The 14,226-nt window shown below is 47.4% G+C and overlaps 1 protein-coding gene across 10 annotated transcripts in view; it reads right to left on the bottom strand.

Moving 5' to 3' along the window:
- Positions 1-14,226, bottom strand: part of ubr5 (ubiquitin protein ligase E3 component n-recognin 5) — a 35,234-nt gene that overhangs the window by 3,225 nt on the left and 17,783 nt on the right. For 6 of the 10 annotated variants that reach the window (XM_084471503.1, XM_084471498.1, XM_084471502.1 and 3 more), the window contains exons 27-51: positions 13,626-13,783; positions 13,109-13,200; positions 12,837-12,983; positions 12,141-12,259; positions 11,916-12,042; positions 11,482-11,611; positions 11,011-11,171; positions 10,440-10,679; positions 9,772-9,895; positions 9,324-9,435; positions 7,956-8,087; positions 6,816-7,085; positions 6,119-6,384; positions 5,037-5,248; positions 4,355-4,588; positions 3,643-3,716; positions 3,152-3,324; positions 2,605-2,754; positions 2,053-2,270; positions 1,719-1,839; positions 1,205-1,577; positions 949-1,036; positions 485-629; positions 250-380; positions 55-115 (exon numbers count right to left, since the gene is read on the bottom strand). In XM_084471503.1, coding sequence (XP_084327629.1) covers positions 55-115; positions 250-380; positions 485-629; positions 949-1,036; positions 1,205-1,577; positions 1,719-1,839; positions 2,053-2,270; positions 2,605-2,754; positions 3,152-3,324; positions 3,643-3,716; positions 4,355-4,588; positions 5,037-5,248; positions 6,119-6,384; positions 6,816-7,085; positions 7,956-8,087; positions 9,324-9,435; positions 9,772-9,895; positions 10,440-10,679; positions 11,011-11,171; positions 11,482-11,611; positions 11,916-12,042; positions 12,141-12,259; positions 12,837-12,983; positions 13,109-13,200; positions 13,626-13,783 — 4,058 coding nt within the window. The remainder of the gene's footprint in view (positions 1-54; positions 116-249; positions 381-484; positions 630-948; positions 1,037-1,204; positions 1,578-1,718; positions 1,840-2,052; positions 2,271-2,604; positions 2,755-3,151; positions 3,325-3,642; positions 3,717-4,354; positions 4,589-5,036; positions 5,249-6,118; positions 6,385-6,815; positions 7,086-7,955; positions 8,088-9,323; positions 9,436-9,771; positions 9,896-10,439; positions 10,680-11,010; positions 11,172-11,481; positions 11,612-11,915; positions 12,043-12,140; positions 12,260-12,836; positions 12,984-13,108; positions 13,201-13,625; positions 13,784-14,226) is intronic. The other 4 variants (XM_084471506.1, XM_084471504.1, XM_084471499.1 and 1 more) reach the window with 3 other exon arrangements.

The raw sequence follows: 14,226 nt of genomic DNA, 5'->3' as shown, positions 1-14,226 counted from the left end.
AACTTGGAGAAACTTCTGTTTATTTCTAAGGCCTAACAGATAGATTGTGTTTACTTGTGCTTTCTCTGGAGCCTCCAGTAGACCAAGATCCAGTATACTGTCTGCACCATTTTCCCTGTAGGAGAGTAGAGTCAGACAGCACAGAGTTGGTCACATTGACCCCGGCACAGAAAAGAATAGAACACAGAAAAGAAGTAAAAACATTAAAAAACCAATGAAATTACATAGTACATTGTGCCAATTCCTTACCTTCCGTGTGCTATGAGGAGCTCCATGGCTTCCTCCACCCTGGCCCTGAGAGAGTCCTCGCTGGCCAGCAGTAGAAGTAGCTGGGCCGGGGACAGCTCCAGTAGCATGCCTGTGATTTTACTGGCAAATGCCTGAGGGAAACACATAACACGCTATGGTTACAGGCTCTAAATTGTCCTCTGCTCTATCCATGTTTTGGATCGTATTTGAATTCATTCAGCGTGTAAGTGGTTACCGGTTGCATGGCGTGCACGCGCGGGTACAGCCTCTCTCCCAGGGCCTGTCTGTGCGCCGGCAGGGGGTCGGGCTCCTCGCTGGGGTTGCCCTCAGACGCTGGCCTGAAGGGCCTGGTGTCGATGGACAGCTGTCTCCTGGAGTCCCTGACACACAGACAGACAGATCTCGGTTATACCTGGTAGCCGCTGAAAATGCTGCATTTTTTCGACATCTGAGTCGCTAGAAGGAGCCTTTATTTGCATTCCACAGGGGGTGTCACAAAAATAAAACATTGAAAATAAATTCTCTTTTGTTTGCTTTCTCCAAAAAAAACAAATGTGTGCAACGTAAAAAGTTATGTACCTGACCTACTCAAAAATATGAAAAAAGATTAATAGGCTATAAAAAAAAGTGGAGAGTCGACGTTGGCGTTCTCTATACTGACAGACAAGGAGCATCTCCAACATCGTTCCTCCAGCTCACCTGTCTCTGTCCCTCCGAGAACCAGCCCGGATCCCTCCGCTACGCCGCTCCCTCTCTCGGTCCCGGTTCCTCAGCCGCTGCATGAGGTCTAAACACACACACACACATTACACAGGGGCTTTAGAGCACGGGTACCCGTGTTGAATCATTCAAGCATGCTTTTGTAGCACGGTTTTTGTAGAAGAAAAATCACGCCAGGAAAACATTGTACGCCAAATTTGAGCACCATGATATTAGTTTCCATATGTGGTCATACTTGAGTTGTAATCGTGATGACACGTACTGCTGGCCTGCATGCCCTTGCTGACGCTCTGCACACAGTCCAGGTTGGGCAGCTTGTCGTTGGAGAGGAAGGCGAGCGCGATAGCCGTGTAGAAGCTGCGAGCCACGCCGCTGCCCTCCCCGGGCTCGTCCTTGAAGGTGACCTTGACGCGGTGCACCGCCATGGGCGTGGTGGTGCAGCGCCTGCCGAAGTGCGTGTTGAGCTGCCGCATGGTCTGCTGGATGAGCTGGTCGCGGTCACGGTCCACCTCCAGTGCCAGGTCACGGGACTGCAGGTTGCGGAGCTTCTCCATCTCCCGGCGGAACTTGGACTCCTTTACCTCGAAGCCGCCCAGCTCCGTCAGGATCTGATGGTGGAAGGGGGCAGAGGATGAGGAGGACAAGAAGCAATGGTGAGTACTTAAAAAAACAACAACTCAGAAACGTGCTCTCAAAACAAAGCGGCCTCTATATATTGATCTGGATAACAATTTGAATAATAGCCATACCGAACCGGGCTCCGCTCCCACATCCTCCATGAACACCCTCCCAAAGAGCTCCAGGGACAGGCGCCAGCGGCCGAGCAGCATGTCATGTGAGATCACCATGCCCATGAAGCTACAGTGGGGCCTGGACAGGGGGGGGGGGGGGGGTGTTCTAGTCAAAAGATTTAGGCTGAAAATGTACAAAAATATCGACCAAAACCAAAATTCACGGTTGCTTACAAAAGTACAAAGGAATTTTAATTAACAAACTACATGCAAGTTGTGGGGTCGTCATGTGGACAGAATGAGAATTACATGAGGTGACTTGTAGGCCCCCACCACCACGGACGGGACATACCTAAATGAGGGAAGCGGGGGTCCATCGCTCTCGGTCAGACCGATCTCGGCCAACAGGCTGCTCTTCAGCTGGGCGGCCAGGTCATGTGGGGAGGGTCCCGGTTTGGGGGCCTCCAGCTCCTGGGCGGCTGTCAGGTGGTCCTCAGCACCTCGCTGTGCCGTCTCCATGCTCATGACGTTCTTCAGGTTGGCCGAGTAGGACATCTTGGTGGGCAAGATCTGGCGTGTCGCAGGATAACAGAGGAATGGTTTAGTCACTCAAGATGGGACATCTGTTAAGTTATGGTGACTTTTGATGAATCAAAGAATGGAAATATGGAAACGCCCCAGAGCAGTGCTGTGTTCCAATATCCACAGACATTACCTCTCATTCATCAGTTCCCAGCAGGAAATGAAGATATGACGACTGAATAGCCTTGAAAGACTCCCCAATTACAAGCCAATTCACATTGTTATATTCAATTTATTTTCTATTGTAGATTTAAGGCGGACGATGGATATTGGAGCACAGCGGGGCAGGTGATGTTTGTCCAGTGAGTGAGGGGTGGTATACCTGAGAGGAGGAGGGTACAGAGGAGCCCATGTTTACCTCCAGGCAGTTCCTGTCCATGCTGGCCTCGGCCAGGCCTTTGGTGGCCATGTAAGAGGAGGAGTACAGGCCTTGAGAGGGGCGGCCAAACAGGTCCTCCTTCCTGGCATTAGGCTATGAGAGAGAGAGACTTGTCAAGTACGCATTCAGGACGCAGCGATAGAAACAAGCTCTTCTCTATAATGTTAATATTAAAGTTGTTCGACATGATTTAAGTTGAGCTGTATTGACCATACTGTAACAGCATATTCAATCATGAGGCGAGTATCCATTAGATTTGTTACAGGACTTGTGTGTATGTGTGTACCTCAAGCATTTTTCCAGTTACAACTGACTGAAAAAAAATTGTTCTCATCAAGCAAGGCCATGATAAGGTTGCAAGGTTGCCAAGCACGTTCCTTTTACTCTTGTTCTTTCAAAACGACTGTCCACAAGATAAGCAGGTCTCAGGGACGCCCATGTAGCTCAAGTTCAGTGGCGCTGTGACCTTCACCAATGAGCGCTGTCTGACCTGCAGGAGGTGTGGCTGGTCCGCCAGGGGGATGGCCTCGGCGAGGGGCACCTCAAAGGGGTTGGGCGGGATGCAACCCAAGAAGGTCATTGAGTCTGAGCGACGGAAGAAGGGGTGGTTTTGGCCGGTCTCAGCTGGAACCGGATCATCGTCCTTGTCCTGCAAAGTGGAGCCTGACGAGAGAGAAGGACTTGATTTAATAGCGTGAGGACACAAGACTCCTATCAGAGCCAAACAAAAGACTCATGGATTTCATGGAGTCAAGGTTGTCTCGAGTCAAGTCTATTTCATTGTTAAATCAGTTACAGTCTCAAAGGACATCACAGGCCACATTTTATGTGACACCCATCGCACCCTAGCCTCCCGAAGAGCCAGGAAAAACTGGTTTTAGGGAAGGAAGTAGTGAAATGGCTGCCACAAAGGACAGACAAATGGTAGCATTACAAGCAAAACTATTAAATTACAGTCACACTTAATTCCACGCCACTCACTTTGATTGGTGTCGTCATCATTCTCATGTTCAGAGTCCTCATTGTCCAGACCAAGCTCAAGAATCTCACGGTTCCTGCGAACACAAATAACCCCTTTGTGAGTCATGCCATCAAAGAGACACGGGACAAATAGTACAGGGCTCCATTTATGTCACCACTGTATCACAAAATATATATTTATTGCAGATGCGTGATAACAAACTCGATAAGCAGAAGCAGAATGGGTTAATATTCGACTGACATCAAGTAATGCCCAAGACATTGTAGTATAGCCATGTCTCAATGATCCAATGCCAGCACAAATTAAAATATGTGAAATAAAAATGAAATGAAAACAGAACAGGGGTATAAGGTCAGAAATTACAGCCAATAACTTCTCAGCACTCTCAAGTCTACCTCTGTCCTAGAGGTAGACCAGCACTTTGAGACTCCAAATTGACTTGATAATTGCAATTATTTTTCCAAATATTGTGATTGCGATTCATTTTATATTGTACACGCATACACGCGTACAAAATATGATTTATTGATGCATTTTGTATTCATTTATAATCAACAATATCATTTATATAAAATACTGTCGTATACATGTATAATGTTTCACAACCTTTCACGAAGGCTAGAATTGCGACGGTAAGAATTTCAGTCATTTCCGTCAAAATGCAATGTATTGTACAGACCTACTCAGCCCAACATCACAAACCCCATCTACCTTTTGCGGTCCATCTGCGGGGTCTCCAGGGTGGTCTGCTGGTTCATGGCTTTGATCCAGTAGATAAGGGCCTGGAAGACGTAGGCCACATGCTTCAGGGAGCACACGTCCAGCACGGGAAGCACGTCTGAGTGCTCGTCGTTGTGCGAGCGCATCAGGGACAGGGCGTAGTTGAGGAAGTCCCCGCGGGCAGACATCATTCCTTGGCGTGCGGTGAGCAGAGTGGCTGCTCGTCTACAACATCAACACGAGCGCAATCAGTTCAACCCTGGGATTTCACACTTGCATACATAGCGGTCAAGCATCGCTGTTATATTATCTTAACATCATGAAGTTATTATTACCATGAATAATGTAGTAGTGAAACTTCAAGGGTCATCATATAACACTATAGTCATACATCATCCTTTCTTATTAGAGGAGATGCAGCTGAAAGTGCTTCAAATTTAGCAAACACAAATATATAACATGTTAATGCTAAATGGACTGTGTATATATATATATATATATATAGCGCTTTTTTGTAACCAGTGGCCACCCATATCACTTTACAATATTGCCTAACAATCAGCCATTCATACACACACCGAAGTGTGATATGTATTTGATTGTAAGTGCTTGCCTTCCTTGCGGTAGTGGGTGGTGACTAGATATACTCTCTGGTCCACAGAAAGACCTGTACCTGCGTCCCTCCAGCGTGCGGAGGCTGGCCTCCTCCCGGGCGGTGAGGCGCTCCCGACGAGCCGAGTGCTGCGAGGCGTGCAGCGGGTGGCTGGGGTGACCCGGGTCCCCGGCGGAGGACAGCGCTGAGCCGTAACGTAGCTGGGCCTCCGTGGAATCCATGATGGACACCATCCAGTTCCAGGTGGGGATGAGCTTGTCCTCCACGTAGTTCTGGATGAAGACACGCAGGAAATGAGAACATGAGGACCTTATTGTTGAAGCTCTTCCATACATCAATGACATGGGGAATGCAATTTGGAGAAACCATTAGTATAGCTAGATTGAAACTGACGAAATCTCCCCCCTCCCTACAGGCCTCTATCCAAAGCCACTCCACTGAAACACATCACTAGCTCGCAAGCTTTAGCAATAGACAGCCCTATGAAACGACTCATGTCATGTGCATAAATGCACGAGCAGATTGTGCGCAGGTTGCAAGGTAGTTCATCTCATTTAATTCTGTCATTTGATTTCAGATTTCGATTTATTATCAGGTTGTAAAGAGAATTTCAAGAAATATGATGAAAAGAATTTAAAAAAATTAAATTGCCTGCCCAAGCTTTAATGCAACAGTGCCAACGTTCTTGACTGTAGTTATCAAGTCAACCATGCATCTGTTTTTTATAGAACCGAAAATTGAATTGAGAACCAAAATTTAATTGGTAAAACATCTTTAGCACCACCACTGTCTACCACAACACAGCAAGCCTTTACACAACACAGTACATGTTGGGCCCCACGATGAAACATTACACAAATCAGTACATGTTGAGCAACACAGTAAGCCTTTAGGCAAGGCTACCTGTTGAGCAACACAGCAAGCACACACTACATGCTGGTAGCCACAGCAAGCCTTTACACAACACTACATGGTGGTAGCCAGAGCAAGCCTTTTCACAACACACTACATGGTGGTAGCCACGGCAAGCCTTTTACACAACACAAAACATGGTGGTAGCCACAGCAAGCCTTTACACAACACACTATATGTTAGGCCCCACAGCATTCCCTTACACAACATAGTACACACTTGAGCCTCACCTGCAGGCTGACGGCATCCTGGTAGGTGAGCTTGACAGCAGCAGGGTATTGGGAGTACACTAGATGGTTGTATTTGGGGATGAGGCTCATGAGGTCGGAGATCTGCCTGATGACGATGCTGTAGGCGCGGGCCAGGCTGCTGGCAGATGTCAGGTAGCTGCTGGAGTTGCTAGCCTCCAGGGCCGCCGCCGCCGCTGCGCTGGAGCTAATGGCGCTGGAGCGCCGCAGGTTGGAGGGGTCAATGTAGATCAGGCCCGTGGAGCTCGCTGTCGACACAGGAGAAACGCATGTTGTGTCACCTTGAAACATGAATGGGATCCCTGCTAACTAGGATAAAAAAGGTCCTTGATGAAAGCACTATGGCTGCAGTTGAAAAGTTATAGTGCAGGTTTAAGTGCCATTCATAAAAAGGTTCTCCCGAATAAAACACGCTCAGCCACGAGTCAATCCATCCCTCTATGATAATGATAATGGTTATAACTCTAGCCACTTGAAGCTGCTAATGTAACGCCAACAGTACAGTTTTAACCTTTTTGAACAATATAAACTTTGAAGTAACTTTGAAGAATTGAAGAGAGTTACAACTTTCAAGAAGCACTTCTACTATTAAAGTTAAATAGGTTGCCACAGTAATCACATGAACTTAAAAATAACATCAAAACAGTTGATAGGCCTACACACAAACACACACACTCACACACACGCGTACCGGCCGGCGTGGAGGTATTGGGGAGGCCATTGCCGGCGGCCCGCTGGCTGGGCGCGTTGCGTACGGCCCACTGCATGGAGCGCGGCGCCTGGGCGGCGCTGTTGGCGTGGGAGGCACTGGTGGTCCTCTCCAGGGGCTCGTCCAGCAGGAAGGTCTCCTGCTCCACGTCGTCGCTCTGGCTGCTGCTGCTGTCCGAGTCACTCGAGTCGTTGGACTGGGAGTCGTCCTCTGAAAAGAAGGCAGGCACACTGCTGGCACCTTGGGGGAGGAGGAGGAGAAGAGGAGGAGAAGAGTTTAATGAGTTGGTCCGGTCATCTCGCCTACTCCTTTTCATTTTACTCAGACACAGCAATCGTTCAAGACTTGAGTGCGGGTTAGTGAACCGCACACACACACACACACCACCACAAGGCCAAAAACAGACGAAGACAGACAGACGTCAGTGGAGAAGTCAGCACTGTGTCGGTGGGTCAATTTAAGAAGAGGAAATACTGCTTGCAATTGTGGTTATTAATCCATAAACATATCTCGAAAGTCACATTTCAGGAAAGAATCAAAAGCAACAAACTTACCGGGGCGTGTCAAAAAAGGACATTAGTATTGAATGCTATTCTAGATGGAGGGTGAAGGTAAAAAGAAAGCCGTTTTGAAGAGTGAGACATTTTAGTTATTTGGTTAGGGAGGTGAAAAGATCAAGAGTGATAGACGTGACGTGACTTAGTAATAATGATGGATACAACAAAAGGTGAACAATGAGGATGGAATACTAATTTGCAGGAATTCTCAAGATGGGAAACTTCACTTTGCAAAAATCACTCTTGCCCTAACATACTGTATATGCATTGAAGTAGAGGAGCCCATACCAAAAATAGGAAATGCCAGGGACACCCTACTGCCTGCGAATGAAATACATTAAGGATTGAGCCAGGGACCATTTTGTTTGCTGCATCATTTGCTGAGAATCAGTAATGCCGAAACCTAAAATTAATTCCACATAAAATCGAATTAGGCTGTGAATGATTATCATGTCGAGTAGTTTTGAAAGCATAGCTATGGGGTGGCCAGTGCAATGGAAAAGCCCAAGGCCTGAAAGAATGCAACAAATGTTAGGTCTATTTTTCGACTAACCTGCTTCAGAGCCCGCTGTGGCTGCCGTGACTACACTCCTGCGGCCGCTTGCGTTGTCCTGGTTGCTATGGTTACTTTCACTATCGCTCTCTGTCTCTGCTGCCGCCAGCAGATCCAACTCCATGTCACTTCCTGTGAATGAGGAAGTAGAGAAGGCGGATCAGCTTTTCACTCAGTGTACATATTCACCAAACATACAATGTCACACAGAACAACCTTGAGTTTAAAAAACCTTATGCTCTCAGCAGCTTACAATCCAATAGGTACCATTATACTCTGAGGTGAAGCAGCAGCCCTACCCTTCAGATGCCAGAGTCTGTCCAAACCAAGGCACTGAACAATAAGACACTGACAGTAGGGCTGTGCAATCAATTAATATCATTGTTTGTCTTTTATGAATGGTATTGTATTGTCAAGAAATAAAGATATACGTCAGAGAGAAAGGAAGACTAGTTTGGGTCAATACTATATTCTAAATTTGAATTAACATCCATGTAATGAACCTACGATTACATAGAAGGGTATTTGGAATTCATACGAATATTGTGGTACTTTATCCATATAAAGTTATCGAGGCCTGTGACCTTCAGCACTCACTGGATCGGCTGGCAGCCAAGTGTGAAGCGGCTGGGATGAGGATCAGCACCACTAAATCTGAGGCCATGACTCTTAGCAGGAAACCGGTGGATTGCCTTCTCCGGGTAGGAAATGAGTCCTTAACCCAAGTGAAGGAGTTCAAGTACCTCAGGGTCTTGTTCGCGAGTGAGGGTACGATGGAGCGTGAGATTGGCCGGAGAATCGGAGCAGTGGGGGCGGTATTGCGTTCACTTTACCGCACCGTTGTGACGAAAAGAGAGCTGAGCCGTAAGGCAAAGCTCTCGATCTACCGGTCGATCTTCGTTCCTATCCTCACCTATGGTCATGAGGGATGGGTAATGACCGAAAGGACGAGATCACGGATACAAGCGGCCGAGATGAGTTTTCTCAGGAGGGTGGCTGGCTTCTCCCTTAGGGATAGGGTGAGAAGTTCAGCCATCCGGGAGGAACTCTGATTAGAGCCGCTGCTCCTCTGCTTACAAAGGAGTCAGTTGAGGTGGTTCGGACATCTGGTAAGGATGCCCACTGGACGCCTCCCTTGAGAGGTGTTCCAGGCACGACCAGTGGGGAGGAGACCCCGGGGAAGACCCAGGACTAGGTGGAGAGATTATATCTCAACACTGGCCTGGGAACGACTCGGGTTCCCCCCGTCAGAGCTGGTCAATGTGGCCCGGGAAAGGGAAGTCTGGGGCCCCCTACTTGAGCTGCTGCCCCCGCGACCCGACCCCGGATAAGCGGATAAGGAGAAAACATTTTTGCAGATCGGCTTACCATCTTCGTCATGCTCATCATGCTGGCCCTCAGCCTCCGCATTCTCCTCTCCTTGCTCCTCCTGGTCGTCATGGTGATCTTCCTCCCCGGCCACACCCTCCACAACCTCAACCTGAAATGGGCACACATGTGGAAGGTTCAAGTCAGGGAGGATGGTGCTCATAATGTTTTAGAGTGAATCAAATCAAGAGCTAACTGTTAAAGAATGCTCATGATGTAGAGCCATTAAAGACCATAATGATGTAATTTACCCTCCAATAGATAGATGGAGCCTAGAATACACTCCTTAATTCAAATGTTTATTCCCGTACACATTAAAATTGATTGATTCGAGAGCTTATTATAGCTTATTGACAATCTAGTTAAATCAATCAAGAAATGTTTACCGGCCCCACTGTTCTAACACGAATACCCATATCCACAGGTTGATGATGCGAGCGTCCCTAACCTCTTCCACGTCTGCAGAGACAATGTCATCCTGCTCCTCATCTCTCCCTCTGACGGGCTGTGACTGGCTGCTGCGTCGCGGCTGGGGGTTCCGGATGATGTAGGAGGACGCCGTCTGACTGGAGCTGAGGACGAATGAACACAAGAAATCATTAATCTTGCGTGTCTGCTAATGAAGATGCTCCGTACAGCCTGTGGATTGAACATCTGGGATGGGAATTAAAAAAAATATATATATATATATATATATAAAAAATATGAGCGAGGAGGTAAAAACGATGCTTCATCTTTCTTTGTCATAATTCAGACAGTCACAAAACCAAATGCAAATTAAAAAAAACTACTGTCACAGGCCTGTAATAAGCCTGTCAAATAATTTCATTTGTCCCAAATTTTTTTGGACTACCAGTCTGTGTATCCAACTACCTAAACACTCACTGCACATGACCAGAGTCTCCCACAAGGCAATCTAATTGCTAAAGCCAACGAGAGTCATATGTGAGTGTTTCCTGAAGTGTGTGATTTTTTCAGTTAGATACATTCAAAATCTAGTTTACTCTGATTTGTGCAAATTGTCCTTTACTAGCATTAAGAACACCAAGGGCATGGAATGAAGAGCACACACATCAGATGAAGTGAAAACAAACATGGGTGTTGAAGCCTGGGTACCTGCTGGACTGGTCTGGGGAGGGTCTAGGGGGCAGGGGCTCCACAGAGAAGAGCTCCTCGCTGCCCTGCACGGCGTCGATGCTGGTGCTAGCCAAGGTGAAGGGCGCGGTGGGCCTGGCAATGCCCATGCGCACGGGGACGATCAGCGACTCGGCCACGTTGCACAGCTCCTCCACGGCGTATGGCAGCAGGGCCTGGAACACGCGCCGGCACTTTCCGATGGGCTGGGGGATGAAGTTGCTGAGTGGACAGGAAGTAGGAGATGATGGCAGAGTTAGGTGTGGCTCAGGGCTGCAGACTAACTCTTGACACTGGTGAGTCCAATACGGTCACACAAAAAGTGGATGACTGCATCTCAGATATAAACATTTTCAAAGACGGGAAAAAAATATTTTTAAACGGTAATGAAGTGACGACATTGAACTTTTATAAGCAAGCTTAGTAGTAATAATACAAATCATCAGAATAAAATACAGTGGCAGTCTGAGCCCTGCAGGAATCTGACCTACAGACTTTTCAAAAACAAAGCCAGCAGTCACCACCACAAACATATAGACCATGTTTTCCGTACTTCTTTTTCTTCGAAGAGGCCATCTCCACACTGAGGATGACGAAGACGCGGGCAACAGAGCGCAGGAACCTCCGTGTGACGGCGATGGCTTCGTCCCGGCGGCCGGGCGTGTACTTGTTCTGCAGCTCCTTCACCAGCGTTCCCAGTAGAGTGTCGATGAACTGGCAGGGAAACGGGACAGTGTTGATGCTCGGTTACATACACAGAGCTGAGTAGATATGCACTCACTTTGCCTGTGAAAATTCATGTTCACATGGACCTCGCTCTTGTGGGGATTAGGCTAGAAAATTGACTTTAATCTCAAATTTGTGAAGAAGGGTCAACAAGAAAGCAAACCGAAACATTAGCATGCAATTTGATGGAAGCTGGTTTCCAAGGAAACTAAAATGGCGAGTTAGTAGTGTTTCCAGATGGGATCTGGCATGCTGGGTTTGAGAGAGGGAGGGGCTATCATCCTGCGGTGAGACTCACAGTAATGTCAGGAGCACACTTGACGATGAGGCAGTGTGTGAAGCAGTCCAGTCTTATGGTGCCGCTCTGCTGGTTCAGATAGACCTGCTCCTCGGGCAGAAGGTGGGCGATCCTGCTGCTGGCGCTGAGCCTTATGGAGGAGCAGAGACACGGCACAGTAGAATGAGCTCCACTGACAACACATCTCTCACGGTGTTCATTATGTAGTAATAATAATAATGTTTATTTTATGTACAGGGTTTTTCATAAACTCACAATGCTGTACAAACAGCAAAAGCAACAATCAAATACAGAGAAAGACCAAAATAAACTCTGTACTCAGAAGTAGCACACATTTTCTCCAGGTGGGTAGACATTAGTGTAATGAGACTTTGATTGCTTCTGCCCATCAGCCACTCCATCACTGGGGAGGGGATGTTTAGCGTGGTACTTACGGGTCTTTGTTTTCCTGTGAGCCGAACATGATCATTGACTTGAGAGCGTTCCAGTCCTGCAGGACTCGCTCTAGAGCCAGCTGGGCGAAGCGTGGAGGCTCCAGGTCATGGTCTGGCATGTCAGAGTCTGGGAGAGGGAGGAGAAATAAGTCAGTCATGGAGTCATGGTACTAGCCAAAATTACAGACACTAAGAAATGGGGGATAGAGAAATAAGTGTGAAAACCTTCTGCATTGGCTGCTTTGCGGTTCCGGTCTTCTCGAATGCGCGGCGGTCTGTACTGGCAGTGCTCCACGCTCTGCCTGGCAACAGTCTGCACCAGGAACAGTAGAATGTGCTCTCCCCTAGGGATGGAAACATCTGGAAGTCAACTCACCAGCATGAGTCGTACTCTAAATCAAGGCATTAGGGCTACAAGGCACCTGGGCCTTGTAGCCCGGGTGCCTTGTAGCCCTAATGCCTCTGTCTGCCGTTTGTATAGATATACAAACAATAAGAGCAACAAAACGTGTGACACATCAGCAGCATCTAGACGTCTTGGTTGTTTATGAAAGTGCCTCAACAGGGCTCCCATTGGGCGCTCCTGTGTACAGTCATTGTCAAAACACGCCCCAAATTAGATAAACAGTTTTACTGTGACCGAACCGGGCAAGGTCTGCTGGAAATTCATCTTAACTGGGAGGTTGTCGGACGCATATGCTAGAGCCAACAAAATATCAGCCTTCCCAGGCTAGGTCTATAGAAGATGATGTGTAAAAACAAGAATGTATTCTTTTCAGAATGTAGCCTTACGGATAGCCTTTCATTGCTAAAAGAATGCAGCCTTCATTAAGCAAAAAAAACGAATTCCTGTCATGTCCTGAGTAGGTTATGAAGGTGGTTCAGGGACAGCTGCATCAGGAGATTACTATGGAGTCTTACCTGCTGTTTGGTGTGGTGACCAGGTCCGTGGTTGTGAGGAGCCTGTACAGAAGGTCCAGCCGAGCCGCCTTCTGGCCAGCAATCAGTGTTTTGCACTTGCATTTCTCCCAGCAGTCACAGTATGCCGTGGGAGAAGTCCTCTTAAGTCTAAGGAAGAGGGACGATTAAACAGAATTAGAAATCTAGACAAGACGTGCAGTTTAATTAAATATGTGGAAACAGCATGCATAAAACTTAAAAGCAATACCAAATAATACAATTCTGCCACTCACTTGCAATCGTGTCCCTTGTGGCACACTCTTGCACACTCAGTACAGCAGCAGAGAGACTCCAGCAAGCCACAGGTTCGGCACTCAAAAATATCCTAGCGGGAGATCCACAACAACCATAACAGTCATTCCTCTTTATAAACGACACCTACTTTTAGTGCAGACATTTGTGTTCCATCATGAATAAGATGAGGGGCCATACGGTCCCACAATAAGAAAATTAAGCTACATCTACAGCAATATCATCAAATTGGGGCCGATTGAATTAGAATTTACTTTGAACATGATCAATAAGGTAATCTAATAAAGAGTTGGGGATTAATAAAATACTTGTGTCTTACTTAAAAGTTCAGTCAAGAATGAATGTTGTCATGAATGAAATCACAGAATGTGACAATGCCATGCTGAATCCATTAAAGACGGGCTTTGTGTTCAGCAGAGTGCAAAACAGCCCATCTGCTGTTCCCCTAGTGTGATGAACACCACCACTCCCCCTCCCCCCCGCTCCCAGGTGACTCACCTGATTGATGTGCTCAGCTCCGGTCCAGGTGAAGCTGCAGGTGTCGTTGCAGCAGAGGACATACAGCGGGGAGTCGTCCGGGTTGGTCCCGGAGGGGCAGATCATCTCCATGAACACAGAGTCTGCATCCTCCTTCTCCACGATACCCGGGTCGCCCACTGTTCCCACAAGAACAGACACTGTTATGGCACGATGACCGCAGGGTGTTATGCAGCTGACCTATGGATAACCTGCGCTGCTTGAGCCGTTATGTAAACAGCGCTTCGTCTTTCTCTGGCTTTGCGGTTTGGGCTTCCCCCTACCTAGATCCATCCTTGCAAGCCTTTGGGTTTGTTTTATATAATGAGGGAAAACAAGCCCTTTCTCAAGCTCTTGAAATAGAACCTCTATTACCATGGGCCAGCTCTTTGTAGTTTGGTATAGCCTACAAAGGAGTAGGGGTGTCCCCGACTAAGAATTTACATAGTCGAATCTGATTCGTCAAGTCTTGCCGATAGTCGACAGATCCTCGAATCATGTTTTTTTTTTGTTTTTTTTTGCTCATTGATCCATATATTGCCGCTTTTCCACCGCCAGTATCAGCTCGACTCGACTCGGTTCC

The sequence above is a fragment of the Micromesistius poutassou genome (assembly GCF_964030765.1).
Source record: "Micromesistius poutassou genome assembly, chromosome: 8".
Taxonomy (NCBI): domain Eukaryota; kingdom Metazoa; phylum Chordata; class Actinopteri; order Gadiformes; family Gadidae; genus Micromesistius; species Micromesistius poutassou.
This window is presented reverse-complemented; position numbering and strand designations above follow the sequence as displayed.